The sequence below is a fragment of the Chelonia mydas genome, chromosome 24, assembly GCF_015237465.2.
Source record: "Chelonia mydas isolate rCheMyd1 chromosome 24, rCheMyd1.pri.v2, whole genome shotgun sequence".
NCBI classification, from domain to species: domain Eukaryota; kingdom Metazoa; phylum Chordata; order Testudines; family Cheloniidae; genus Chelonia; species Chelonia mydas.
The window spans coordinates 13,864,576-13,890,833 of record NC_051264.2 but is presented as its reverse complement, the minus strand read 5'-3'; the positions used below and the strand labels follow the sequence as shown (position 1 = coordinate 13,890,833).

The 26,258-nt window shown below is 49.2% G+C and overlaps 1 protein-coding gene across 1 annotated transcript in view; it reads left to right on the top strand.

The window, feature by feature from the left end:
* LOC102946739 (IgGFc-binding protein) overlaps positions 1 to 23,703 on the top strand; it is a 74,843-nt gene extending 51,140 nt beyond the window's left edge. The window contains exons 21-31 of the mRNA XM_043535585.1: positions 1,027 to 1,681; positions 2,805 to 3,133; positions 8,924 to 9,497; positions 10,615 to 11,213; positions 13,256 to 13,820; positions 14,904 to 15,499; positions 16,060 to 16,630; positions 16,824 to 17,023; positions 18,770 to 19,144; positions 21,435 to 21,721; positions 23,402 to 23,703. Of these exons, the coding sequence (XP_043391520.1) occupies positions 1,027 to 1,681; positions 2,805 to 3,133; positions 8,924 to 9,497; positions 10,615 to 11,213; positions 13,256 to 13,820; positions 14,904 to 15,499; positions 16,060 to 16,630; positions 16,824 to 17,023; positions 18,770 to 19,144; positions 21,435 to 21,707 (4,737 nt within the window). The 3' untranslated portion in view covers positions 21,708 to 21,721; positions 23,402 to 23,703. The remainder of the gene's footprint in view (positions 1 to 1,026; positions 1,682 to 2,804; positions 3,134 to 8,923; positions 9,498 to 10,614; positions 11,214 to 13,255; positions 13,821 to 14,903; positions 15,500 to 16,059; positions 16,631 to 16,823; positions 17,024 to 18,769; positions 19,145 to 21,434; positions 21,722 to 23,401) is intronic.
* The last annotated feature ends 2,555 nt before the right edge of the window (positions 23,704 to 26,258 follow it).

Sequence of the window (26,258 nt, the reverse complement as noted above, 5' to 3'; positions counted from 1 at the left end):
ACTTATGATAGATAGATAGATAGATAGCAAAAAACAAGACTTTGTGGCTAGATCTGAGGTGGGCAAACTATGGCCCGTGGCCACATCTGGCCCGCAGGACCGTCCTGCCCAGCCCTTGAGCTCCCGGCTGGGGAGGCTAGTCCCTGGCCCCTCCACCTCTGTTCCCCCTCCCCCGCAGTTATGCCACCGTCCGGGCAGTGGGGCTGTGAGTTCCTGCCTCTCTGAGCAGTGTGGTAAGGGGGCAGTGGTGGCACGTGCTTGTGCAGCAGTGGGGGGGTTGGGTAGGGGGTCCCGGGGGGCAGTCAGGGGACAGGGAGCAATTGGATGGGGCGGAGGTTCTAGGGCAGTCAGGGGTCGGGGAACAGGGGGGGTTGGATAGGGCGTGGGAGTCCCAGGGGGCCTGTTGGGGGGGGGTGGATAGGGGCCGGGGGGCAGTCAGGGGACAGGGAGAAGGGGGGCTTGGATTGGGGATGGGATCCCAGGGGGGCGGTTTGCGGCAAGAGGTCCTGGGAGGGGGCTGTCAGGGGAGAAGGAGCAGGGGGGTTGGATGGGTCAGGGGTTCTGAGGGGGGCAGTCAGGGGGCAGGAAGTGGGCAAATAGGGGGCAGGGTCCAGGCTGTTTGGGAGGCACAGCCTTCCCTACCCGGCCTTCCATACAGTTTCGCACCCCGATGTGGCCCTCGGGCCAAAAAGTTTGACCACCCTAGGGATAGATCGATAGATATTTCAGATAGGTAGAATCTATATAGAGATATAGGGAATTCTGGAAACAGATACCTTAGGTAGATAGTGAAGCTAGATAAATACTGTGTTTATTCCGGGACTTTGGATTGATTTCAGTTGTTCTTCTTGAGTTAGGAATGGGTAAACAGTGATTTAGGATTTGACCATTATTTTACTTGCTGCTGGTTAGAGTGACAATGAATAACAGCCAAAATGAATGGTGAGGCTACATTTGGAGTAAGAGCAAGTGAGGATGAAAGAAGAATAATGCCCATCGTGTTCCTCCCCTCCTGTCTGTCACTAGCTAAACGGTGTGATCACCAGTCTCCCGGTGATGCTGAAAGATGGTAAAATCAGACTGTACCAGAAAGGCCTCAGCACCGTTATGCAGACGGACGTTGGTCTCCGGGTGGGGTACAACAAGAACTGGCATCTGGAAATCACCCTCCCCAGCAGCTATTATGGTGCCATGTGCGGTCTTTGTGGGAACTTCAACCAGAACCCAGAAGACGACATGATGTCCTCCAACGGCATCAAAGTCTCCTCCATCGTGGGCTGGGCTGCCAAGTGGAAAGTCCAAGACCGGGACCCCTTTTGCTGGGATTATTGCCAAGAGACTTGCCCAATGTGTGATGAGAACAAGAGAGATCTGTATGGGGATGACAGTCATTGTGGGGTGATCCGTAAAGCACCGGGAGGGCCCTTCAGAGAGTGTCACTCCAGGGTGAGCCCTGACGACGTATTTGACAACTGTATTTATGACGTGTGTCTGAATGAGGGGAACAAGACCATTCTGTGTGAGGCGCTGGAGAGCTACGAGGACTCCTGCAGGGACCATGGAGTCACTGTCTATGACTGGAGGACTCCATCCAGCTGTGATGAATTTGGAGATTGGAATTCTGTCAAAACAGGTGGCAATGGGACTAATTCTACAGTTTACCCTGTTGATGGAGGGGATGGTGAGTGACCTGAGCATGGGGATGGGAATATCCAGGTTCCTGGGGCATTGGGATGTGCATTGAGTCTTAGGGTAGAGCTCCCCCTATTCTGAAGAATTTCCTGTGTTTGGTTAGGTGTACCCTAGTAGTCTCCCCTTGAAGAACTCGCAAGCCTGAAAGAATGACAGACACGGGTAGCTTATCTGCAATTTGTTGAGTGTAACCTTGTGCAAGTTACACGGGTAGCTTATCTGTCAGTGCAATGTATCTAGCAAGCAGGCAATGGTGTAGTTCAGTGTCTATGGGCCATAGGAGTCTGTGGAACATTTCTAGTTGTCTTCAGAGTGAAACAGCATAAGAACAAAGCAGTGGGCGATCCAGGAGTTAGGAAGGGAGATCCAAGAGATGAACTTTTTCTCCCATTGAAATACGTGGGCATCAAAGGTGATTACAACTCTCAGAATTTAGCCCCTAACATGTGTGGCTCTCACTGACAGGCCCACCGACAGCAATTCTGGGACCCAGGGCAGCTGCGTTGCTGGGTACATTCTTCCGGCACAGCCAGGGCTTCCACATGCCCGCCTGGCTGCCTTTGCTGCCGCCGGTACCACCCCCCTCGAGCCTAGGAGCCCTGCGGCCCACCTGGACGATTTAAAAGAGCCTGGGACTCCTTGCTGCTACCATGGCAGTGATGGCGGCCGGTGGCTCCCGGGCGATTTTAAATTGCCTGGGCCCTGGGCAATGCCCCCTTCCCCCCCACGCTGTCAGTGGGCCTGCTCACTGATGTATGGACTGAAATGCCACTCCCAAAGGAGTCAGTGGGAATTAGCCAATCACTTCAGTGCCACAGCAATGGGTTATTGAGGGTGTGCTGGATCACAATCAGGGGCATTTAAGAACATGCATAACTTTAAATGTGTGAGTAACTTCATTGATTTCAATGGAACTGCTCACATGGTTGCATGTTTAGCTGGACTGGAACCAGAGCTTGCAGCAAGCCAAGTTCTGTTAAGTATCCTCAGCACACCTTGGGTGGTTCAGTTGGTTCTGCATGAATGCTGTGCTCATGGCAGATTTTTTGCTTCCCCAGCCTAGGCACTTGAGTCCCCCACTCTGTTGATGTGACTGTGCTTTCTCCTTTCAGAAATCTGCAAAGCCCTGAAATGCCAGACCAAGGAGTTATGCAAGACAGAGGATGGCCACGCGACATGTGTTCCCGACTACGTGGGAACTTGCTGGGGCTGGGGGGACCCACATTATCACACCTTTGATGGCCTGAAGTTTGACTTCCAGGGCACCTGCACCTACACCATTGCCAAGTACTGTGGCCATGACCCCTTCCTGGAGCCCTTTACCATCGATGAGAAGAATGATAACAGGGGGAGCCAGGCCATCTCCTTTCTACGTGTGACCAACATCTATGTCTATGGATACAACATCTCCATCTACAAGAGGGAAGTTGGCAAAGTCCGGGTAAGTTGGCAAAGTCTAGATTTCAGGACTGCACCTTTTGGACTTATAACACACAGTGATTTGGCATAGTGTCTATCCCACAGAAATGGTATCCTAGAATCAGGAGATGTGAGAGAGAAAGACACAGGCAACTGGGAAGAAAGGTGTTTTCAGGTGACGTTTCTAACCTTGACAAGGTGGGGCTGTTGTTTCAGGTGTTAGAAGATGCATGGGAGAAGGCTCTCCCTCCTATAGAAGGGACAGAGAAAGAAAGGAGTGTTCGATAGGTAGATACTGGAGGTGAAATGATGACTCCATTGAAATCAATGGGAGTAGGTGGCATAGATCACACGTCTCAGTAGAGGACTGAATTCTACATTTAGTTATGGTGCATGTGTCAAGTGTACATTCAGGACTATATGCTCCCCAATATGCACAGCAGAATGGCCTGTCAGAAGTTTGCACAGAGATCAAAGGGAGAATATAGTCTCCACACCTGGAATACTGTGTGCAGTTCTGAATGCCCCATCTCAAAGAGTTATATTAGAATTGGAAAAGGTACAGAGAAGGGCAACAAAAATTATTAGAAATATGGAACAGCTTCCAAATGAGGAGCGATTAAAAAAACTGGGACTTTTCATCTTGGAAAAGAGACGACTAAGGGGGGATATTATGGAGGTCTATAAAATCATGACTGGTATGGAGAAAGTGAATAAGGAAATGTTATTTATTCCTTCACATAACACAAGTACCAGAGGTCACTCAATGAAATTAATAGGCAGCAGGTTTAAAACAAACAAAAGGAAATACTTCTTCACACAGCACAGAGTAAACCTGTAGAACTCATTGCCAGAGGATGTTGTGATGGCCAAAACTATAATGGGGTTCAAAAACGAGATAGAAAAGTTCCTGGAATATAGGTCCATCAATGACTATTGGCCAAGATGATCAGGAATGCAACCCCATGCTCTGGGTATCCCTAGCCTCTGACTACCAGAAACTGGGAGTGGACAATGGGATGGATCGCTAAATGATTGCCCTTTTCTTTTCATTCACTCTGAAGCACCTGGCATTGGCCACTGTGGGAAGACAGGATATCTGGCTAGATGGACCATTGATCTGACTGAGTATGTCTGTTCTGTTCTTAACCAGAGCTGGACAAAATTTTTCATCCAAAACATTTGTTTGGTGAAAAATGCAGATTCTGTGCACTGAAACCTTTCATGAATTTGCATCTGTTTCGACGACTTATTTTGGCTGAGAAAAAAAAATCTAAAAAAACTGAAAGGTTTTGTTTCAACATTTTGAAATAAAATGTTTCAATTTTTTAATTTGAAATGACGTATTGGTTCAAAGCTTCCTTTAATTTTTTTTTTTTTTTCAAATTTCAAATGTTTTAAAGAATGCTTGAAATTGGACTGAAACTGTTTCACCTGAAACAATCTTCTTTCCACTTTTCACCAAAAAAATTGATTTTTTTTCAGTTCCACTGAAACAATTTTTTCCCAATTTTTTCATAATTACTAATCTATTATTTGCACATCTCTAGAAGGAACTAAATTTTTATTTATGTATTTATTATTCATTTCCTTCTTGTTCCATTCATTGTACAGTGAGAAAGTCTGCGCTATTTGAGGCTCAGATATATTTCTGCCCTTTTTTCCTCTATTTTCAGCATTTCCCTTTTTTGATTCTCTTTTCCTGACCTGTCTGTGTGAATATCCTTCATCCTTTTCTTTGTATCTCATTCCCTGTAGCAACCCCTAATTCTCTACACAAGATGCTTCGGCCCCAGTCCTTGCCCAGTCCTTCTGCCTTTAACAATAACATCTTCTGCCAAGATGCTTCTGCCCCACAAGATGCTTCTGCCCCAGTCCTTCTGCCTTTAAAATGACCAGGGTGTGATGGGACGCTTATCCCACACATAGAATCAGAACCATAGAGTTAGAAGGGACCTCAAGGGTCATCTAGTCTAACCCCCTGCCATGATGCAGGATTTGTTGCGTCTAAACCATCAAGCCAGAGGAAAACTTCCTATGAAGATGTTTCCACAACCTTTGCTAAATAGTCTGTTCCATTGTCCTGCTCTTCTTTTGGTTAGGGAGTTCTTCCTGATTTAAATTAAATCTGCTCTGCTGTAGTTTGAACCCATTGCCTCTTGTCCTGCTCTCTATCGCAAGAACAACTTTTCTCCATCTTTTTTATGGCAGCTTTTCAAGTATTTGAAGACCGCTATGATATCCCCCCTTATCTCCTCTTTTGCAAACTAAATATACCCAGTTCCTTCAGTCTTTGCTCATATGTAAGGCTGCGAATCATTCACAGAGGTCATGGAAGTCATGGCTTTCCATGACCTCCCTGAATTTTGCAGCACTAATGCAGCTGATCCCAGGACCACCCAGCAGCTAGGGAAGCTCTGGGGCCAGCCGCACTGGGCGCTGCTCTGGCAGCCCCAGGCAGCTGGTCCCCAGGCCGCCCCTGCCTGGACCAGCAGCAGTGTGGCCACGGGCCATCCCCCACCTGGACCAGTGGTGGTGGCTGGGGGGCCCTGGGCTACCCCCATCCGGGAGCGGCAGCGGGGCTACGGGCCGCCTCCCACCTGGACCAGCGGTGGCGGCAGCCCTGGACACCTTCCACCCAGAGAGGCAGCTCCCAGGGCCCCCTGCTGCCGTCCCCTCCAGCGTCAGAGGGCAATGGGCCGCCCCTAGCTGCAGCAGGGCCTGGGCTGCCCCACCCCAGCCAAAAGCAGTCTTCAGGAGCGTCCCCCTCCCAGCAGGTAAGATTTAGTCACAGGTATTTTTAGTAAAAGTCATGGACAGGTCAGGAGGCCATGACTTTTTGTTTATTGCCCGTGACCTGTCCGTGACTTTTACTAAAAATACCCGAGACTAAAACGTAGCCTTACTCATATGAGTTGCATTCCATCCCTTTGATTATCTTTGTCGCTCTGGATCTGGATCCTTTCCAGTTTCTCTACATCCTTCCTATACAGCGGTGACCAAAATTGGATGCAGTGCTCCAGGTGAGGCCTAACCAGTGCCAAGTAGAGCGATACTATCCCCGCCCGTGACTTGCATGCTATGCCTCTGTTAATGCAACCCAAAATTGCATTTGTACATGCCACGATTCACTGCTGCAAAAAAAGCAAACATTCTAGGATGTATTAGCAGAAGCATTGTAAGCAAGACACAAGAAGTAATTATTTGGCCTTGTCTACAGTGGCAAGTTACTGCGCAGTAAAGCAGCTTTCTGCGATGTAACTCCCAAGCTGTACACACGGCGAAGCCACTTAGTGCGCAGAAACTCCTCAGCTGCAGCATTGCAAAAAAACCGCCTCCACGAGAGTCGTAAGCCTTAAATACAGCAGCTCCAGCCCTGTATTGGCAGTGTAAACACATTACAGCGCAGAAAACAATCGTTTGGCCTCTGGAAGTGTCCCATAATCCCTCAAGGGGCCGCTCTCCTCATTGATTTGAACTCGGCTGCCCTGGAGACATGCACCCCTCCCCTTACAAAGCTCCATTTCTGACAGCCCTTGCGTGCTGTGCTGAGCAAACCATTAATGTGGAATGCTCCTGCTGTTGAAGACAGAGGCAGGTGTGTGTGTGTGCGTGTGTATGTGTGTGTGTGAGAGAGACAGACAGACAGACAGATTGCTGTGCAGAGAGCTGGGGAGGGAGGCGGGGCTGATGTCGGGGTTTCCCCCTCCCCCTGCCTCAGGACTGGTTGCTTCCAGCTGCTGTCTGAACTTACAAGACAGCATGCTGACACACTCTCTGTCCCCCAAAACACACTGTCCCGCCTCCACACACACGCACACACACACTCCCTGTCACACACTCTGCCCCGCCCCCCTTCAGTTGAAAAGCTGCTGGCAGTGTAGTAGGATGCCCATGGAACAATGGGATTGGGAAACCGGCATCATGTGACGCTGTGCCAGCTGCATGAGGCATTGCAAACCCTTCCCAAAGCACCCTCTGGCCAGTTGCACAGTGGGATACGGAGCTGCTAATGTGGATGCACTCCAACGTCACAAAGAGCACAGTGTGGACACGCAACAGTGGTTTAATTCCAGCACTTTAATAAAAGTGGTATAACTTGTTGCGCAGAAACTTACCAGTGTAGACATTCCCTTACACTCTACTCCGCACTGATTAGGCCTCAACTGGAGTATTGTGTCCAGTTCTGGGCCCACCACATTTCAGGAAAGATGTGGACAAATTGGAGAAAGTCTAGAGAAGAGCAACAAACATGATTAAAGGTCTAGAAAACATGACCTATGAGGGAAGATTAAAAAAATTGGATTTGTTTAGTCTGGAGAAGAGAAGAGTTGGGGGCAGTGGGCGGGGCAGCATGGTAACAGTTTTCAAGTACATAAAAGGTTGTTAGAAGGAGGAGGGAGATAAATTGTTCTCATCAACATCTGAAGACAGGACAAGAAGCAATGGGTTTAAACAAGGGTGGTTTAGGTTGGACATTAGGAAAAACTTCCTAACTGTCAGGGTGGTTAAGTACCAGAATAAATTGCCTAGGGAGGTTGTGGAATCTTGTCATGAGAGATTTTTAAGAGCAGGTTAGACAAACACCTCTCAGGGATGATCTAGATAATACTTAGTCCTGCCATGAGTGCAGGGTACGGGATTAGATGACCTTTGAGGTCCCTTCTAGTCCTGTGATTCTATAATTCTGTGGGGGAAGCACTTTTGCCACATAGGACTTAAATAGCTAGTGTTGTCTCTGAAGTGTTATCCATGGGGTTTACAGCTGATGCTCTGATCCGTTTAGTAGGGGCAGTGGAGTTTACACCATTGGGGGTCATCGTTTCAGGCTCTCTGCAGACTCAGGCAGATGTTGCCGAACTACTCACACTTGGGGCACATTTGGAAGGTTTTCCTTGCAGCCATAAAGGCCAAAAAATATTTTAAACAAACAAACAATTCAATAAATAAATAAAATTAAATGAAATTGAAAGCTTAGATTCTGGAGATTCCCAATGTGTCATACAAATATATCAGATGGGTTGTATATTAGACACCTCTAGCTAATCAGATATTGTAGGTAGATCCTGTGGGTGGGTAAATAATAGAGCTAGATAATGTGGACAGAGAGATCGGTGGGTGGGTCGATTCATTGATGGATGAATGGATGGTTAGATTCTTTGCGTGACTAGTCATGTAGCTAGGTAGTGTGGATGGGTAGATAGACATAGAGAATTCTGCAGACAGACAGATACTGTAGGTAGATATTGTAGATAGATAAGTGCTCTATACAGAATTCTAAAAATGGAGGGCCAGAAGGCACCTCCAGAGGTCATCTAAGTCCATCTCCCTGGGCTGAGGCAATATTAAGTATAGCGAGACCATCCTTGACAGGTGTTTGTCGAACCTGTTCTTAATATATTCAGGCCAACTCGCATTGATTTCACTGGTTCTTTCTGAGTAAGGAATGGGTAAAAAGTATGGCTATCAGTCAGGATGAACAGGGAAGGTGTCCCTAGCCTCTGTTTGCCAGAAGCTGGGAATGGGCGACAGGGGCGACAGACTTGATGATTCCCTGTTCTGTTCATTCCCGCTGGGGCGCCTGGCATTGGCCACTGTCGGAAGACAGGATACTGGGCTATATGGGCCTTTGGTCTGACCCAGTATGGCCATTCTTATGTTCTTATGATGAAGGATGTGGCTCCCCGTATTGTATATGCCACTGGTTAGAGTGACAATGAGGTACAGTCGAAATGAGTGGTGAGGCGACATATGCAATAAGAACAAGTTAGGATGAAAGAGCAGTAACACCCCATCCTGTCCTTGTCTCTAGCTAAATGGCGTGATCACCAATCTCCCAGTGACACTGTCAGAAGGTAAAATCAGAGTGTACCAGAGCGGCTTCCGCGCCGTCCTGCAGACGGACTTTGGTCTCCGGGTGGCATACAACTGGGACTGGCATCTGGTGATCACCCTCCCCAGCAGTTATTATGGGGCCACGTGTGGCCTATGTGGGAACTTCAACCAGAACCCTGAAGATGACATGACGTCAGCCAGCGGCACCAGAGTCTCCTCCATCGTGGGCTGGGTTGCCAGTTGGAAAGTCCAAGACCAGGATACCTTTTGCTGGGATTCCTGCCAAGAGAACTGCCTGACATGTGATGAGAGCACAAGGGAGCTGTACGGGAGCGACAGTCACTGTGGGTTGATCAGCAAAGCACCGGGAGGGCCCTTCAGAGAGTGTCACTCCAGAGTAAACTCCACTGAGTTCTTTGATAGCTGCATCTATGACGTGTGTCTGAACAGGGGCGCTACAAAAATCTTGTGCCAGGCGCTGGAGGCCTACGCAGCAACCTGCAGAGACCACGGGGTCACCGTCTATGACTGGAGGATGCCATCTGGCTGTGGTGAGTCTGACAGTCCTTACTGTCAAGGGCATAATCGGGCTAGTCAGTAGAGAAGCCTGGATGATTTTCATTCCACCAGAGTTTTGAGGAAAAATGCCATTCTTGTCAAATTCCAAATGTTTAGAAAAAAGTTCAGATTCTGAAAAAATGTAATTTCAAAAAGTGAGACAAAGCGTGTCAACAACATTTTAGGATGGAGCATTTTGATTTTTCATTTTGAAACGACTTTTGACAACAAAATTAATTATTTTTAGATATATAAAACATTTTTTAAGTTTTATAAGGTTGAAATCAGACATTAGTGTTTTGATTTTGTCAAAATAAAACACTTTGATTGACCTCCAATAACGTCTGGGACAGGAATTTCATTTCCGTTCCCTTTTGGAACAGAAGAAAATCCAAAATCTTGGTATTTCCAATGAAATGGTAAATCTGGTTTCAGCTCGGTTCCAGTAGCCCATCTGATCACTCTGTCGGTGGAGGGGATGGTGAATGACCTGAGCACAGAGTTGTGAATGACTGGGTTTCTTGGGCATAGGGATCAACACTGACTCTGAGCACCATCTATTGAGCTCCCTACTCTGCTCCTTGCAGTACAACACCCCCTAGTGTCACCCTTGGGAATTGGGGTCAGCACTGATTCCAAGGATGAGCATCCCCTACTGAGCCTTCCACCCCACTCCCTGAAGCACAGTGCCCCCTAGTGCAACACTGGAGCATTGGAGTCAGCATGGACTCAAGTGGAGAGCACCTCCTAATCAGACCCGGCTCCTTTGTTTGCAGAACAGTGCCCCCTCGCTCCACACTGTGCCATTAAGGTCAGCACTACCTCAAGGGAGAGTACTCTTACTGAGCACTCCCTGCAGACCCTAAGTGTTCTTTATACCCAAGAGCTGACCCTGATGATTCACTCATGGCCTGTGAGATTTGGCTGCAGACATATATGGCCTTTTGGTTTCTGAATGCAGAGGTTAATTCCACCTCACTTATGGTTGTTTCATGCTGGGTGGATAATGCACTGCGTGTAAGAATTTGTCTGTAGCTCTCACTGCATCTAGGCAGGTTGTTTCATTCATTTCCTGTATTTTTAAATCTCCCCTTTCCAAACTTGTCCCAGCCCTGCCCTGCCCTGAGAACAGCCACTATGAGGCCTGTGGGAATGCCTGCCCCGCCAGCTGCTCTGACCGAACTGCCTACTCCTCCTGCCGGGAGCCCTGCGTGGAGACCTGCCAGTGTAATGACGGTTACGTCCTCAGTGCTGACAAGTGCGTCCCCCTGGGGAGCTGCGGCTGTGACTACAACGGCCACTACTACAAACCCAGTGAGGAGTTCTGGGACGATGAGAACTGCCACTCTCGGTGCAGTTGTGACTCCAGCCTGGGCACAGTGGTTTGCAGAAAGACCAGTTGCAAGGCCAAAGAAAGATGCTCCGTGGTCAATGGGGTCCGTGGCTGCCATACGATCAGCTACTCCACCTGCATAGGTACTGGAGACCCTCACTACACCACCTTTGATGGGAAAAAGTATGATTTCATGGGCACCTGCATCTACCAGTTTGCGGCTCTCTGCTCTGAGGACCCCACACTCACCCCGTTCAATGTCAAAGTGGAGAACAACAACCGAGGCAGTAAGGCTGTGTCCTTCACCAAAAGGGTGACCTTAGAGGTCTACAACGTGACCATCAGCTTGAGCCAGGAGCATCCACGCAAGATCCAGGTAGGGATGCAGGATCACTGGGGAACACAGGAAGTCATTTCAATGATCTCTTGTCTGGGCTCTTTGTTGTCTTCTTAGCTCTGGGAGGGAGCTGGGGTCTAGTGGTTGGAGTAGGGGGTGGGAACCAGGACTCCTGGATTCCATCCCTGGCTCTGTGAGGGAAGTGGGGTCCAGTGGTTGGTGCGGGGGGCTGGGAGCCAGGACTCCGAGGTTCTATCACAGCTGTGGGGACTAGAAGGTTAGAGCAGATGGTGCTAAGAACTAGAGCTCCAGCATTCTGCTCCTGGGAAGTAGGAGAAGTGGTTTGAGCTGGGATTCAGACATTTAGGATTTTATTCCTCTCTCTGCCCCTGACTGGCTTAATAACCTAGGGCAAGTCGCTTCCTATCTTTGTACCTCTGTGAGCAGGTCTACACTTAAAACACTTAAAACACTGCACCGATGCAGCTGCACCACTGTAGCGCTTCGTGAAGACGCTACTACGTTGATGGGAGGGCTTCTCCTGTCGGCGTAGTTAATCTACCTCCGCAAGAGGCAGTGGCTATGTTGACAGGAGAAGTCCTCCCATTGCCAGAGCAATGTCTACTCCGGGGGTTAGGTCAGTGTAATAGGGGGTGGATTTTTCACACACCAGAGCAAAGTAGTTATACTGATGTAAGATTACAGGGTAGACATGGCCTATTTTCCCATCTCTAAAGGGGGTAATAAGACCTTTTCACTTCACAGGGCTGTTGTGAGGAGAGCTAGGCAAATAACTGGTTCTTTGACACACTTCAAGTTCCGTAAATATTGACAAAAATTCTGTTCAACCTGAAACAAAACTTTTTGTTTTGTTTCTGGGCAACAAAAAGCCAAGGAAATGATGGGCTAGGTTCATGCAGTCGCCAGCGGTGATAATGACTCCCTTTAGCACTCACCTGGAATGTGGAAGACCTGGATTCCATTCCTCCTTCTGCCTGATGGGGAGAAGGAATTCGAATTTGCTGGAGAGTCCCCTAGCTACTGGACTATGGGATATTCTGGGGGAGGGCTACCCTTAAAATTTAGATCAATCTAAGCTATATCTTTCAGGGATGTGAAAAATCCACCCCCCCGCCCCCCGCCCCGAGCACTGTAGTTAAGCCAACCTAACCCCTGGTGTAGACACAGCTAGGTTGACAGAAGAATTCTTCCATCAGCGTAGCTACCGCTGCCCAGGGAGGTGGATTACCTACCTCCAATGGAAAACTCCCTTCCATCAACGTAGGACGTGTTTGGACCTTCACACGACAGCAGCACATAGCATCCGTAGTGTAGATATGTCCTCAGTCTCTCCTCTTGAAGCTGTTCCACTTTGTACAAAATACTTGACTAGTCCCTGGCCCAGAGAGGAAGAAAAGGAAGGTTCTAAACCTGGCTGTTAAGCACTCGGCTGGGGCAGGAGGAGACCCACATTCAAATTCCTGCTCCATTGACTAGTTAGTTATACAAAGTAGAACAGCTTCAGCAGGAGAGACTGAGAATACCATTTCCCTAGAGTGGCCTAGTAGGCTAAATGTGAGACCAAAATTCAATCCTGCTCTGTATCAGGCAGTGGGGGAATTGAACCCTGGTCTACCACATCCTGGGTGAGTGCCCTAAAGACTGGGCTAACGGTTATAAAGGAAACTGCTCGTGCACATACAGTGCCTTGTGCATCCAGCCTGAAATTGTTTTTGCACCACAGCTATCCCTCCAACTTTTATCAAATATGGAAATAGTTTCTGGTCAACGAAAGCTGCATTTATGAGCAAGTACATTATTTGTGTGAGATTTTTCACCCAGCTCTAGTCTTTAATGCTTCAACTGCATCGCACTTCTTGGCTAGAAGGAGCTTTAGAAAAGGAAAGGGCAATAGTAAGGGGCAACGGGATGACATATTAATGCACTGGGTTACCCTCCACCCAATTCAGAAATAGAAATTCTGGAGCCAGACCATCCATGGCAGCTCCGTGGAAATGGAATTATTTCATGTTGAGTGCACTGCGTGAAATCCTTGACAATCTCTACTGTATGTTTTCCAGGTCAATGGTGTCTTTGTGGACCTGCCCTTTTCCCACCAGCACAAGTTCAAGGCCTACATCAGTGGAGTCCACGGCTTTATCCAGACTGACTTCGACCTGAGAGTGAGCTTTGACTGGTACAGCTACGCCAGGATCATCCTACCCAATACGTACGCCAACGCCGTCTGCGGCCTCTGTGGCAATGCCAACCAGGACCCCAGCGATGATCTGACCATGAAGGATGGAACTCAGACATCTGATGAGATTCAGTTCGCAGAGAGCTGGAAGGTGGGGGAGGTCCCAGGGTGCTCGTCTAGCTGCACCGGGGACTGCTTAGTCTGCAGTGAGGCTCAGAAACAAACCTACAAGGGAGACCAGTACTGCGGGATCCTCACCCGAGGGGACGGGCCATTCAGGCAGTGCCACGGGGCCATCGACCCAGCTCCCTTCTTCAATGATTGTCTCTATGACACGTGCCAGTACAAGGGTCACCAGGACACTCTGTGCAGCGCCATCAGCGCCTACGTCACATCCTGCCAGGCCAGGGGCATCCGGATAGGGCAGTGGAGATCGGCCTCATTCTGCCGTGAGTGTTGCCGCGGGACTCTGCTTTAGGGACTGGCGACTGCCCATGTGCACCAACGCCCTCTGCAGGGTGGGGTCAGAATTGTTCACCCACCCAGTTCTGAGTTTTAATTTACAGTGCGACATCTTTGTTACAGATTCTAGACCTAGACATTTCCACCATGCAATTAAAATTGCAGTCCCTGAAATATTTTTTTCATTCTGTGTCATGTTACTTAATGTCTAGATGTCCTGTAAACTTTCTCTCAGAGCTCATCTTTTCTGTTCCTGGTGTTTTCATGGCTTGTCTACACTTACAGAGCTGCAGCTTCACAGATGCAGCTGTGCCGCTGTAGCACTTAGTGAAGACGCTACCTATTCCGATAGGAGAGCTTCTCCCATTGGCGCAGTTCGTCCACCTCCTTAATAGATGGTAGCTGTGGCAACGGGAGAAGCCCTCCTGTCGCCATAGCACTGTCTACACCAGGAGTTCCATCAGTATAACTGTGTGGGTGTGGATTTTCCTCAACCCTGAGCGATGTTCTTACACTGACATAAGTCTGTAGTGTAGACCAAGCCGTACACTTTGCCTTTCCAGAGTAAATTGAATTAATACTTTGGCATTTAGAGAAGTAGAAACATTTTATAACATTCATTAAGTCTTGTAAGTCACTTGGAGGTAGGTAAGTATTGTTATCCCCATTTGATTGGTTGGGAAAATTAGGAAAAGAGCTGTCAAATTATTTGGCCAAAGGTGTCCTCCATAAATAAGTAGCAGAGCTAGGAAAAGAACCCAGGAGTTCTGAGCCCCCCTGCTTGCAACATAATGCAGGAATGCCGACTCCCGCTATTCTAGTCAAGAGGTGACCCTTCATCCCACAGATGGGAATAGAACCCAAGAGTCCTGATGGCCACTCCCCTAATTTAATCGCTAGACTATACTTTTCCCAGAGATGAAGCTAGGACCAGGAGTCCTGATTCCCAGTCCCCTGCTCTAACCATATCCGAACGGATGTGAAAAGAACATTGACCAAGATGATCTGTTAGTTCAACCACATTTCTCCTCACACACAAATTCAAATTCTCTCTGATCTTTTTTCTTCAGGACCCACCTGCCCCCTTAACTCTCACTATGAACTCTGTGGAATCAGCTGCCCTTCCAACTGCAACGACCTGTGGGCTCTAGAGCAGTGTGAGAAGCCCTGTGCTGAAGGGTGTTTCTGTGATGCTGGATTCACCCTGAGTGGTGAGAAGTGCATCCCTGTCGCACAGTGCGGCTGTGTGCACAAGGCCGTGTATTACAGCAAGGGAGAGGAGTTCTACCCCAGCGCCTCCTGCCAGGAGCGCTGCCTATGCAAAGACAATGGGGTCGTCGAGTGCCAGGAGGCCTCCTGTGGAGCCAACGAGGAGTGCAGGGTGGAGAACGGAGTCCTGGGCTGCCACGCCACGGGATATGGAACATGCGTCGCATCTGGTGGACCTCACTACATCTCCTTTGACGGACGGGCCTTTGACTTCCAGGGCTCCTGCACTTACACCTTAGCCAAAGTCTGCAGCAGAGACTCTGGACTGGGGAACTTCTCTGTGGTGGTGGAGAATGAGAGCCCTGGTGGTGGCCACATGGCTGTGACGAGGACAGTGGTGGTGTCGCTGCATGGTTACACCATCGCCATGGAGAGGGGGAGGAAGTGGAAGATTGCGGTAAGTCAGTGGCGGATTAATGATTTTGCCACCCCGAGGCCCTGAAATAATTGCCCCCCCAAGCAGCTCCTGGCCCCCCCGCCGCAGCTCACCTGCGCCCCGACTCCGCCTCCTCCCCTGACTGCACCGCCGGGTCCTGCTTCTCCCCGCTCCCTGCCAGTGCTTGTCCGCAAAACAGCTTCGCGAAGGAGGGGGGAAGAGAGGGGAACACGGTGTGCTCAGGAGAGGATGCGGGGTCGGGGCGAGGATTTGGGGAAGAGAACCAATTGGGGGCAGGGAGGGGGTGGGGAATGGGGGCGGGGAAGGGGTGGAGTTGGGGCAGGACCGGGGCGGAGGGCGCGAACTGGCGCCAGGGGAAGCAGCCTCTGGCTGCTATTATAAATTTGCCGCCCTAGGCCTCAGCCTTGTCAGCCTAGGCGTTAATACGCCACTGTGGTAAGTCCCTCTTTGTGATTAGTCTTACATAGCACTGATGGGGTGTGGGTGTGGGTGTGTGTGAAACACCAGGACACTGCTGAGTCTCCACCAGTGATGGGTGAATTTCTCTCTCCTTGGCACAGGTGGGTGGTGAGCTCTACACCCTCCCACTGGCTATGGATGATGGGAAACTTTGGATTGACCAAAAGGGGAACAACATCATTGTCCAATCAGCCTCTGGCCTCAAAATCTTTTACGACACTGCCTCCTACCTCCTAGTGTCCGTCCCCAGCACTTATAAGGGACATGTGTGCGGCTTGTGTGGCAACTTTAACGATGACAAGAACGATGATCTCCTGCTGCCCAGTGTGAAGAGTACCCAGAATGTGGATGAATTTGTCACCTCCTGGAAGGTGCCTGTTGATGCTGCCACATGCTCTGATGGCTGTGGTGAGAAGTGCCCCGTCTGTGATGCAGCCCAGACAGCGCCGTACCAGACTGAGAGCTCCTGTGGGTTGATCACAGCCACCTCAGGTCCCTTCAGACACTGTCACTCAATAATCAGTCCTGTTGAGTACTTCAACCACTGTCTCTATGACTTGTGTGCCACCAACGGAAGGGGAGAGACCCTCTGCCAGAGCCTGCAGGCCTATGTGGCTGCATGCCAAGCAGCTGGGGCCAAGATGGAGACCTGGAGAACGGCCTCCTTCTGCCGTAAGTCTACAGGACAATCTACAATCTGTACTTCATTAACCCATAGCTGCTGTAGTTTTTTGTGCTATCGAACCTCCACAATACCCCTCAGACTTCTAGGCTAAGTAGGAGCCTCTGTTTATTTAGGTGGGAGACCTCAGCTTATCGTGGCTTTCTGTCTGTGATGGTCCTAATTTTTCTTCTGTCCCTCCAGCACTCGCCTGCCCGGCGAACAGCCACTACGAGCTGTGTACCAGATCCTGCAATTTCACCTGTGCCAGCTTGTTTGCCCCTGCCCAATGCACCGGGAAGTGCTTTGAAGGCTGCTGGTGTGATCCAGAATACGTGTCCGATGGAGAGGCCTGCGTCTCCATGGACAGGTGTGGGTGTGTGCACAACGGACGCTACATCAAGGTGGGTGCTGGGTTATTGGTCCATCTGTTCTCCCCGATTCTGCCATTCTCCTCTGGCAATGGGATTCGCAATGGGAGTTAGAGTGACTGTAGAATGGCATGTCCTGTATCCTACTATGCGGATATACCTAAAACCTAGAGCCAAATCCTGCCCTCAGGGTCACCCATGTGGCTTCCACTGCAGTCAATGGCAGTTGTGCTACAAAACGTGGGGCCCATCATTCCTATTACAGGGATCATAGAATCATAGAAGATCAGGGTTGGAAGAGACCTCAGGAGGTCATCTAGTCCAACCCCCTGCTCAAAGCAGGACCAATCCCCAACTAAATCATCCCAGTCAGGGCTTTGTCAAGCGGGGCCTTAAAAACCTCTAAGGAAGGAGATTCTACCACCTCCCTAGGTAACCCATTCCAGGGCTTCACCACCCTCCTAGTGAAATAGTTTTTCCTAATATCCAACCTAAACCTCCCCCACTGCAATTTGAGACCATTGCTCCTTATTCTGTCATCTGCCACCACTGAGAACAGGGATGGTCTTCTGTATTCCAGAACAGGCCTTTGGAATAACCAAAGCAAAGGCTGCTCCCAGAAGATCCTTTCCCAGTTTTACACTGAGCTCAGAGCATCCCATGGGGGTGTCAGGTCTTTGGGAGTTTCATTGGTTCTGTGTAATTGCCCATGCAGGGCAGACTTGATCAACCATGCTCACCGGTTATGGACCTCACTAAGCAGCCTCGGTGGCTTGATATAAAGAATTTACCAGTAACCTGGGATTTAATGTGACTCCCAGGAGGTTCTGAGCATGGGCTCAAATCAGACAGGTATCCAGATAGGCAAGTATTGAGATGAAGCTTCTTTGCAGGAGATTGTAAAACAGAGCTGGAAGGAAATACCACGAGGGAATGAAACTGTTCAGCAGGTTGGAGTCTGAACAAGTGTAAAGTGAGGAAATCTCTAGGGAATGGGAAACGGGCCTTTCCCCTCCAGGGGGTCTAACTCTGTTCCAGACTCAGGCTAGGGGGACTGGCTGGCTTAGAGGGACAGGGGATGGGACACAGGGCCTCGCTCTTCTAGGGGTGCCAGCTCTGAGCCAGCCCCAGGTCAGAGGGACTGCCTGGCTTAGTGGGTTGGGGAAATGGGACACAGGGCCTTTCTCCTCTAGGGGCCTCTGACTCTGATCCAGCCCAGGGTGGGGGGATTGGTTGGCTTAGGTGGCTGGGCAATGCGAGATGGGACCTTTCCCCTCCAGGGAACCAGCTCCGATCCAGCCTTAGTTCAGGGGGGCAGCGAGTGAATATGAGGCTCTTCCCCTCCAGTCTGGCTCCTGGGAAACAAGAGCATTGATTGTGTGTAAAGAAGAGTGTTCGTGGGACTCGGCCTAATTTCTGGTTGGCAAATCTGCCTTTCACATGAAAATCAACACTGCAGCCGCCCCTCTTGTTGTCAGACCTTGGGCAGGGGATGTTGGTAGGTGTTGGGTCTTGATGTTATTAGACCTCAGTGTGGAGACCGGTCAATCCCGCACCTTGCTTTCTTTCTCTCTGCTGTATCCACCTGCTCTTTCTCTCTGTCATCAGCCTTGCTAAGCTATTGCTTCTGAAAGGTCCTTGACGCCTTCTCTCTATTGATCCTCTCACGGCGGGGCTTTCCCATAGCTCTATATATTGCTGCTCCCAGTCCCTCCTGCCGAGGGGTGAGTCCCTTTGCATTCACTTAACAAAGTTGTTTGTCTGGGTATTTCCCTGCAGGCCAGGGAGAGCTTTGTCTCCAGCAACTGCTCTGAGAAATGCACCTGCCACGCTTCAGGCGAGGTCATCTGTGAGGAAACAAACTGTACCGAAGAGGAGAAATGCATGCTCAGGAATGGAGTGCGCAGCTGCGTGGAGCAGATGGGCCGGTGCACGCTGGCCCCAGGAATATGGTTCACCTCCTTTGATGGTGTCACAAGGGAAGTCCTCCTTGATGGGGCCTACGAGGTGACTTCCCTCTGCGAAGGGGTCAACCTCCCCTTGTTCCGGATGGTGGTCAGTGTGTTCAGAGAAGGTGGCTTGGCCGTTCCTGAAGGCATCTCTGTTTTCTTCGACGAGGGTCTTATCCATGTCAATAAGAAAAAGGAGATTTGGGTAAGAGGAAGCTGGGTTAGCACACCCTAAACCAAGGGGGAGGGGGTGAGTCACTATTAAGATCCCTGCTTTACTGAAGGGAAGTAATTTGCCCAAAGTCATATGGTGAGTCAGTGGCTGAGCTGGGAATAGAGTGCAGGACTCCTATTAGGACCCTGCTCTAACCACTAGACCCAGGGATAGAACCCAGGAGTCCTGGCTTCCAGCTAACCCCTATTAGACCCCACTTCTCTCTCAGAGCCACAGATAGAACCCAGGAGTCCTGGCTCCCAGCCCCCCACTCAAACCCACTAGACCCTATTCTCTCCCATGAGCAAGAACCCAGGAGTCTTGACTCCCATCTCACTCCGCTCTAATACCACTAGACCCCACTCCCCTCCCAGGGGTGGGACTAGAACCCATGAGTTCTGAATCTTAGCCCACGCATCTAACCAGTGAATTAAGCACCACATGGAGCTGGGAGTCCCTAACCTCCTCCTCTAATGGTGAGCTTACGCTGCTACCAATAGCAAGGCTGTTCCTGACATGCCAGCAGTCTCACCTGCAGTAGTTGTAGGAAGCTGTGGTGAGCAAAAGGCCTTCACCAGGGTATTTAACCACGCGACCACTGGGAAGAATGTAGACAGAGGAGACCACTCACCTTCGTAAAATGTGTGAGATCTGTGGATCAGGATGATGGTGATTTGAGTAGATCTAGTCCTGATCCCAGCCAGAAACAAGGATGAAAAATGCATATCTGTGCTATGGGCAGGATTTTTGACAAATTGTTTTTTGGACAAAAAATGCCTGTTCGTTGAACCCAAAACTTTTTGTGATACAGGCTTGGGTTTGACGGAGCTCCCAAGTGGAAAAAAACTCTGAAAAAGGAGTTCCAAAATGCTCAAAATGAAACATTTCCATATTTTCAAAATGAAAAATTCTGGTTTTCCATTTCAGAATAACTTTGTGTTTCAAATTTTAAATGAATTAGTCTAAAAATAAAGTTAAAAGGAAAAAAGTCAAATAGAAATGACCCAACTGTACTGAAACCAAACATTTCAATTGACCCAAAACAAACAAACAAAAATTCAGATTTTTGGTTTGCGAAGTTTTTGAAGACTTTCCATACTGATTCAGGATGAGAAAAAATTTCAAACTCTCAAAAACTTGTGGCAATACTGGAAAACCATTCCACCCCCCTCCAGCTCTAATCTGTGTATTTACAGACCTGAAAACAAACGTGGTTTGAGTTTGGTTCTAATGACTGAAGAAATATGTTCCGGGGGAGCTTTATATTCTCTGTACCAGTTATTATTATTATTTCTATTAAAGTACGGGGGTGGGAAACTAGGACTCAGGACACCCAAGTGTGGCAGCACAATGGGCCCCAACTGTGATCAGGGCCCCATTATGCCAGGCCTTGCACAGACACACAGTGAGAAACAGTCCCTGCCCCAGCTGAGATCAGGGCCCCATTGTTCTGGGCGCTGGCCAGACACACAGCGAGAGACAGTCCCTGCCCACCTGAGATCAGGAGCTCAGTGTGCCAGGCACTGCCCAGACACACAGCGAGAGACAGTCCCTACCCCCCTGAGATCAGGGTCTCTATCACACAGAGTACACAACTAAATAGACACAAAGGGAGATAGAAGATACATGGACCAATGTCACACAGGAAGTCAGTAGCAGAGCCATGGACAGAATCCAGGTTTCCTGAGTACCAGTCGAATACTTGTTCTGGGCTGGATCTCCCTGCCTCAGTTGACTGGTGACCCCCATTTATTGCCCTTCACAGTCAATATGATTAGATCTGACCACATTTCTTCTGGCTGAAAATGAAGCATTAGGCTGTAAGCTCGTTGGGGCAAAGACTGTGCTCTTGGTCTGTGTTTGTACAGCACTTGGCACAAAGAGTTCCCGAACCACCCCTGGGATTCCTGGGTGCTGTTGCAATCGAACTAATGCCACTAATTACGGAAACGTGAGCTAACGAAGACCATGTTAGCGTCAGAAAAAAAGGAGAACTGACTCCCTTAGTCACCCCATGCAATGAGGAGAAGAAGAACTGGAAAGTGATAAGCTCATCTCCCAGAGTGGAGGGGCAGATCCTGCTCTCAGTTACATCAGTCTCAGTGCAGAGTTACTCCCCTGACTGCAATGGATTTACTCGGTTTTACACTTGTTTGAGAGCAAGATCTGACCTAGCGTCTCCAGACCCCATTGCCTTGTACTGGGGTCCATAGACTAGCTCTGTCTCACTCCCGCCCAAGGTGCCCAGCTTTTCTCTGACCTCCTTGTCTGTGCCTTCCAGGTTGGAGGGCACCAAAGGCAGCTCCCAGTGAAGGTGTCCGAAACCTTGTCTGTAAGTGAGTCTCAGGGCACCATCATGATTGTCCAGGGCTCTAGAATAAAGATTCTGTTCAGCCTGAGCGGGGAGGTGACGGTGACAGTCAGCGAGAGCCTGGCTAACAATCTGTGTGCACCTTGCGGGAACTTCAACGGCGACATCTCCGATGAGCTGCAGCTGCCCAGCGGGCAGGTCGTGGGGAACATCACGGACGTGTTTGAAGCTTGGAGGGCATGAAACCTCTCAAGAAGGTAAGGGGCTCTTCAAAGGGCTGCTCCTTCTAAGACAGCATGGCCATTCACTCTCCACAGGTGTGATCCTGTGGTTGGCCTGGTTCATAGATTCCATACGTTCCAAGGCCAAGAGGGGCCATTGTGATCATCGAGTCCTGCCCCGTGTGTAGCACAGGCCAGAGACCTGCCTCAAAAGAATTCCTGTTAGAGCAGATTTTTTAGAAAAGCATCCAGGCTTGATTACAGAATGTTCAGTGCTGGAGGATCCACCATTGATTTTTGGATGAAAAAAATCAAAAATGTTCAAGGAAAGCTAATGCTTTTCCTTGACAGTGATCATTTAAAGTGAAAACCCGGTTAGTTGTCTGTTGGCATGTCAGCTTTGACGGCAAAATTTCAACCAGCCCTACAAAATTGCAGTTCCTCCTGTTGGCCCTGTAGATCCAGTGCGGCAGTGGAAGAGTGAGGTGGTCCTGTTCTTGTTCCAACCACTTATGCCTGTGCAACCCCCCTGTACCCAGTAGGGTTGAACAGGTTCCCCGAAGATGAAGCCAGCCTTGATGAACCTGTACTGCTGGTGTAACCCACACACTTCCTCGGTGTGGTGTTCTGTCCCATCTAGTGGCACCAAGACCACTTAGGGAGAGATTAATGAGCCTGCTCTACAGCCTTAGCTGAGGGCCATATGGCTTTTAGCTCATGCAGTAGAAGCTCATGCACTAAGCTCCAGAGATCCCAGGTTTGATCCCGCCCACCAAGAACAGGGGTCTGTCGGTGTTACACTGGCATTGGTGCCCAAGAAGGAAAGACCCCAGCTTGACTCTCAGGGTATGTCTACACTGCAGTCAGGCGTGATTGCAGCTCGTTTACATGTACCTGAGCTGGCTTGGATCGACCTAGCTTGCTAAAAAGAGCAGTGACTGTAAAAGTAGCCTGGGCTATCTGCTCGAGCACCTGTCTAGGGTCAGAGACAGGCTAATGGTCAGGCAGCTAGCCGGTGCCACCACCCCGATCAAAGCTAGCTCAGATAGCCCTAGCCATGCTGGAGTCACCTCTCCCGATTGCAGTGTAGATGTACCCTTGGATCCCAGAAGGAACTTTCAGGGCTGGCAGCTAGGAACCCCCCGCCCCCACCCAGCACCTGTGATATGGAAACCACTGGCCGTGGCTACCTGCAGTACCACTTTTGTTGGAGTAAAGACCATGGCTCTGATTCTGTGCCACCTTTGCTCTGCTTCTGCTTCAGCCCCTGGCATAAATTTGAGCAGCCACGGGCTGCTTTGGTTTATAACAGGGTTGCTTCACAGCCTGGATCCGCCCAGTATTGCTGCAGGGCTGCAGACTGTGAAGACTACCCCTCTTGCTCCATGACCCATACACTGGGGCTTATGAGGTGGACAGCACAGGTCTGCCCCTGCCAGCCCTACACTGCTCCTTCCCTGGGGTGATTCTTCTTATGTCACCTTTATGGCCCCAGAGCAAGGTACGGGGCTGGGGCAGACGCTCTCAGTCATTGTAAGGACTCTGGAGTTCTCGATTACCCCAGTGTCACATGGAGTTCACTGGATTTCATTCCAGTTTGCTGGAGGTAGCCTCATAAAATATTTTGAGGTGGTAGGATGAAAAGTGCTGTCAATCTCGATCTGCTCTGTGACCCAGCAGGAGGGACTAATTTTTGTCTTTCTCTTTCTCTCCTAGCGATGTTTAAAAGCCACCTGAGCTGCAATGGACCCCTGCCCCCTTTCCCTTCCCTGCATTGGACTGGGCTGGCTGGTTACTCAGTAACAGGTCATAGCTTAGCATACAAACGTGTGTTCCTTCACGTAGGGCGCTCCCTGCAGCACGGATGAGTTCAGTGGCGCCTGGTGCATGACAGAAAAATCTCATCTGGACTTGTCAATAGAGAAGTTTGCAAAGGAGTGTCTGAAGCAGCAGGCTCTGGCATGCCTCAGGAAATGGCTTTCGCATCCCACTTGGATCTGACTGTGCTAAGGACCCTTCACAACACTCTTTAAGGCCTCTTTATGCTGCCAAAGTGGAATAAAGGAGCCTCAGCATAATGCGACTCAGGCTATTTGTCTCTCTTCTCAGCACTAGAGTGGTGTAAAGAGGGCTGGGTAATTGGGAATTCAGGCCTAGGCCTAGTGCTGATACACTGCAGGGACTATGGGCAAAAGTGCCTAACCACAATCTCCCTCTACGTCAGCCCTGTGTGATAGGCGATGCCTTTCCTAACCTGCTCTTCCCCTGAGATCCACATGCGGGTCATGCCCACAAATCATCTCCATCACCTCTGGCTTTCCTCACCAGGGACTTAACAACACAGTCACAGAAAGGTCATCCCACGCCTTCTGATCGCTCACAGGGAGGCCAACTGGGTGCTCGTTTACACTGGCATAATTTCAGGGTCATTTCTGATTTACACAGTGGTGAAGAGTGGAGAATCAGGCCAATTTTCCCCATGAAGGAAGATACCAGGAAGTCTTAGCTGTTACCCAGCAAAGAAGTAGCCAGTTCACAAATTCAGCTCAATCTCTTGTCCAAGATAGTATCAGCTTGTTGAGCTATTGTTCATGTTTAGGGTTAATCTCCTGCTACATCTCCTTCAAAGATGCTGTCAAGGTTCCTCCCCCACTCTGAACTCTAGGGTACAGATGTGGGGACCTGCATGAAAACCTCCTAAGCTTACTTTCACCAGCTTAGGTTAAAACTTCCCCAAGGTACAAATTAATTTTATCCTTTGACCCTGGATCTCCACTGCCACCACCAAACTCTAACTGGGTTTACTGGGAAACGTAGTTTGGACACGTCTTTCCCCCCAAAATCCTCCCAACCCTTGCACCCCACTTCCTGGGAAAGGTGTGGTAAAAATCCTCACCAATTTGCATAGGTGACCACAGACCCAAACCCTTGGATCTGAGAACAATGAAAAAGCATTCAGTTTTCTTACAAGAAGACTTTTAATAAAAGTAAAGAAATCCCCTCTGTAAAATCAGGATGGTAGATACCTTACAGGGTAATTAGATTCAAAACATAGAGAATCCCTCTAGGCAAAACCTTAAATTACAAAAAAGACACACAGACAGGAATAGTCATTCTATTCAGCACAGTTCCGTTGGCAGCCATTTAAAGAAATCATAATCTAACACATACCTAGCTAGGTTACTTACTAAAAGTTCTAAGACTCCATTCCTGTTCTATCCCCAGCAAAAGCAGCATACAGACAGACACAGACCCTTTGTTTCTCTCCCTCCTCCCAGCTTTTGAAAGTATCTTGTCTCCTCATTGGTCATTTTGGTCAGGTGCCAGCGAGGTTACCTTTAGCTTCTTAACCCTTTACAGGTGAGAGGATTTTTCCTCTGGCCAGGAGGGATTTTAAAGGGGTTTACCCTTCCCTTTACATTTATGACAGATGCAGTGATACATTCTCCACTCTGCTAAGTCCACCTTGTGCTACGTGGCTGGCCAGAGGTAGCTAGTGGAGAACTCTCCCCGTCCAAGGGACCTATCCATGGGTTAATATCTAGCTACATCACTTCCTCCTCCAGCCACCCCCAGCCCCAACATATGGGCAAGTGGGGCTGGGCAAGGAGGTGGCATTGTGTGGGCCAGGGAGGGGAGCAGGTGTGATAGGGTGGAGCTCCACCACTGGATGAACTGTATAGTGCATTTGAGGAATGTTAGCAATAAATACTAGAAACCAGGGATATGGAGGAGCTAAAGAATGTGATCTTACTCACAAACACATGCTACACACTAAGAATTGCCACGCTGGATCTGATCAGTGATCCATCTAGTCTGATATCCCAGTCTCTGCCACCCTGGATCCAATCAATGGTCCATCTAACCTTATATCTAGAACTGATCGGAATTTTTTTTCCCTTCCTGCAGACAATTGTAATGAAAATGAAGGGGAAAAATACCTTTCATTTCAGTTATCTGTGGAAAATTTCAACTTTTAATTGGAAAAACCCACTGAAAAACATTTTGGTTTTTGGTCTTTTTTCCACAGAAAGTCAGAGTTTTCTGCAGAAAGTGGACACTTTCCATGAAAAATGTTATTTAGTTGCAAACCCATTTTTCAGTCAAAAACCAATGTAGACAGAAAATTTTCGAATGAGTAGCTCTTACCAGGTGCTTCAGAGAAAGGTGAAAGCATAATGAGGGAACAACTTGCATAGGGGGGACAACTCTTATACTGTCACATCTTCCTCATTCTTTCCATTCCTACACCTGAATGGCTTGTCCATGCCTTGGTCTTCACCTGCCTTGACTGCTGCACTCTCCCCTTCTCCTGTCTTCTGGAGAATCTTTGTGCTGCTTTCCAGTCCTTTCAAAATCATGTCTTGGTCCCTTCTTTAAATCTCTCCATGGGCTCCCTACTGCACTTTGTAGCAAGCTGGTTTCTGGTCCTTGTTTTCAGGGCCTTGTATTATGCAGCAACAACCCACAGCCCAGATTCTCAGCTGGTGTGAACCGACACAGCTCCATTGACTTCAATGCGGCCCTGCCAATGTACACTAGATGAGTAGCTGGATCTGTATTTCCAACCTTG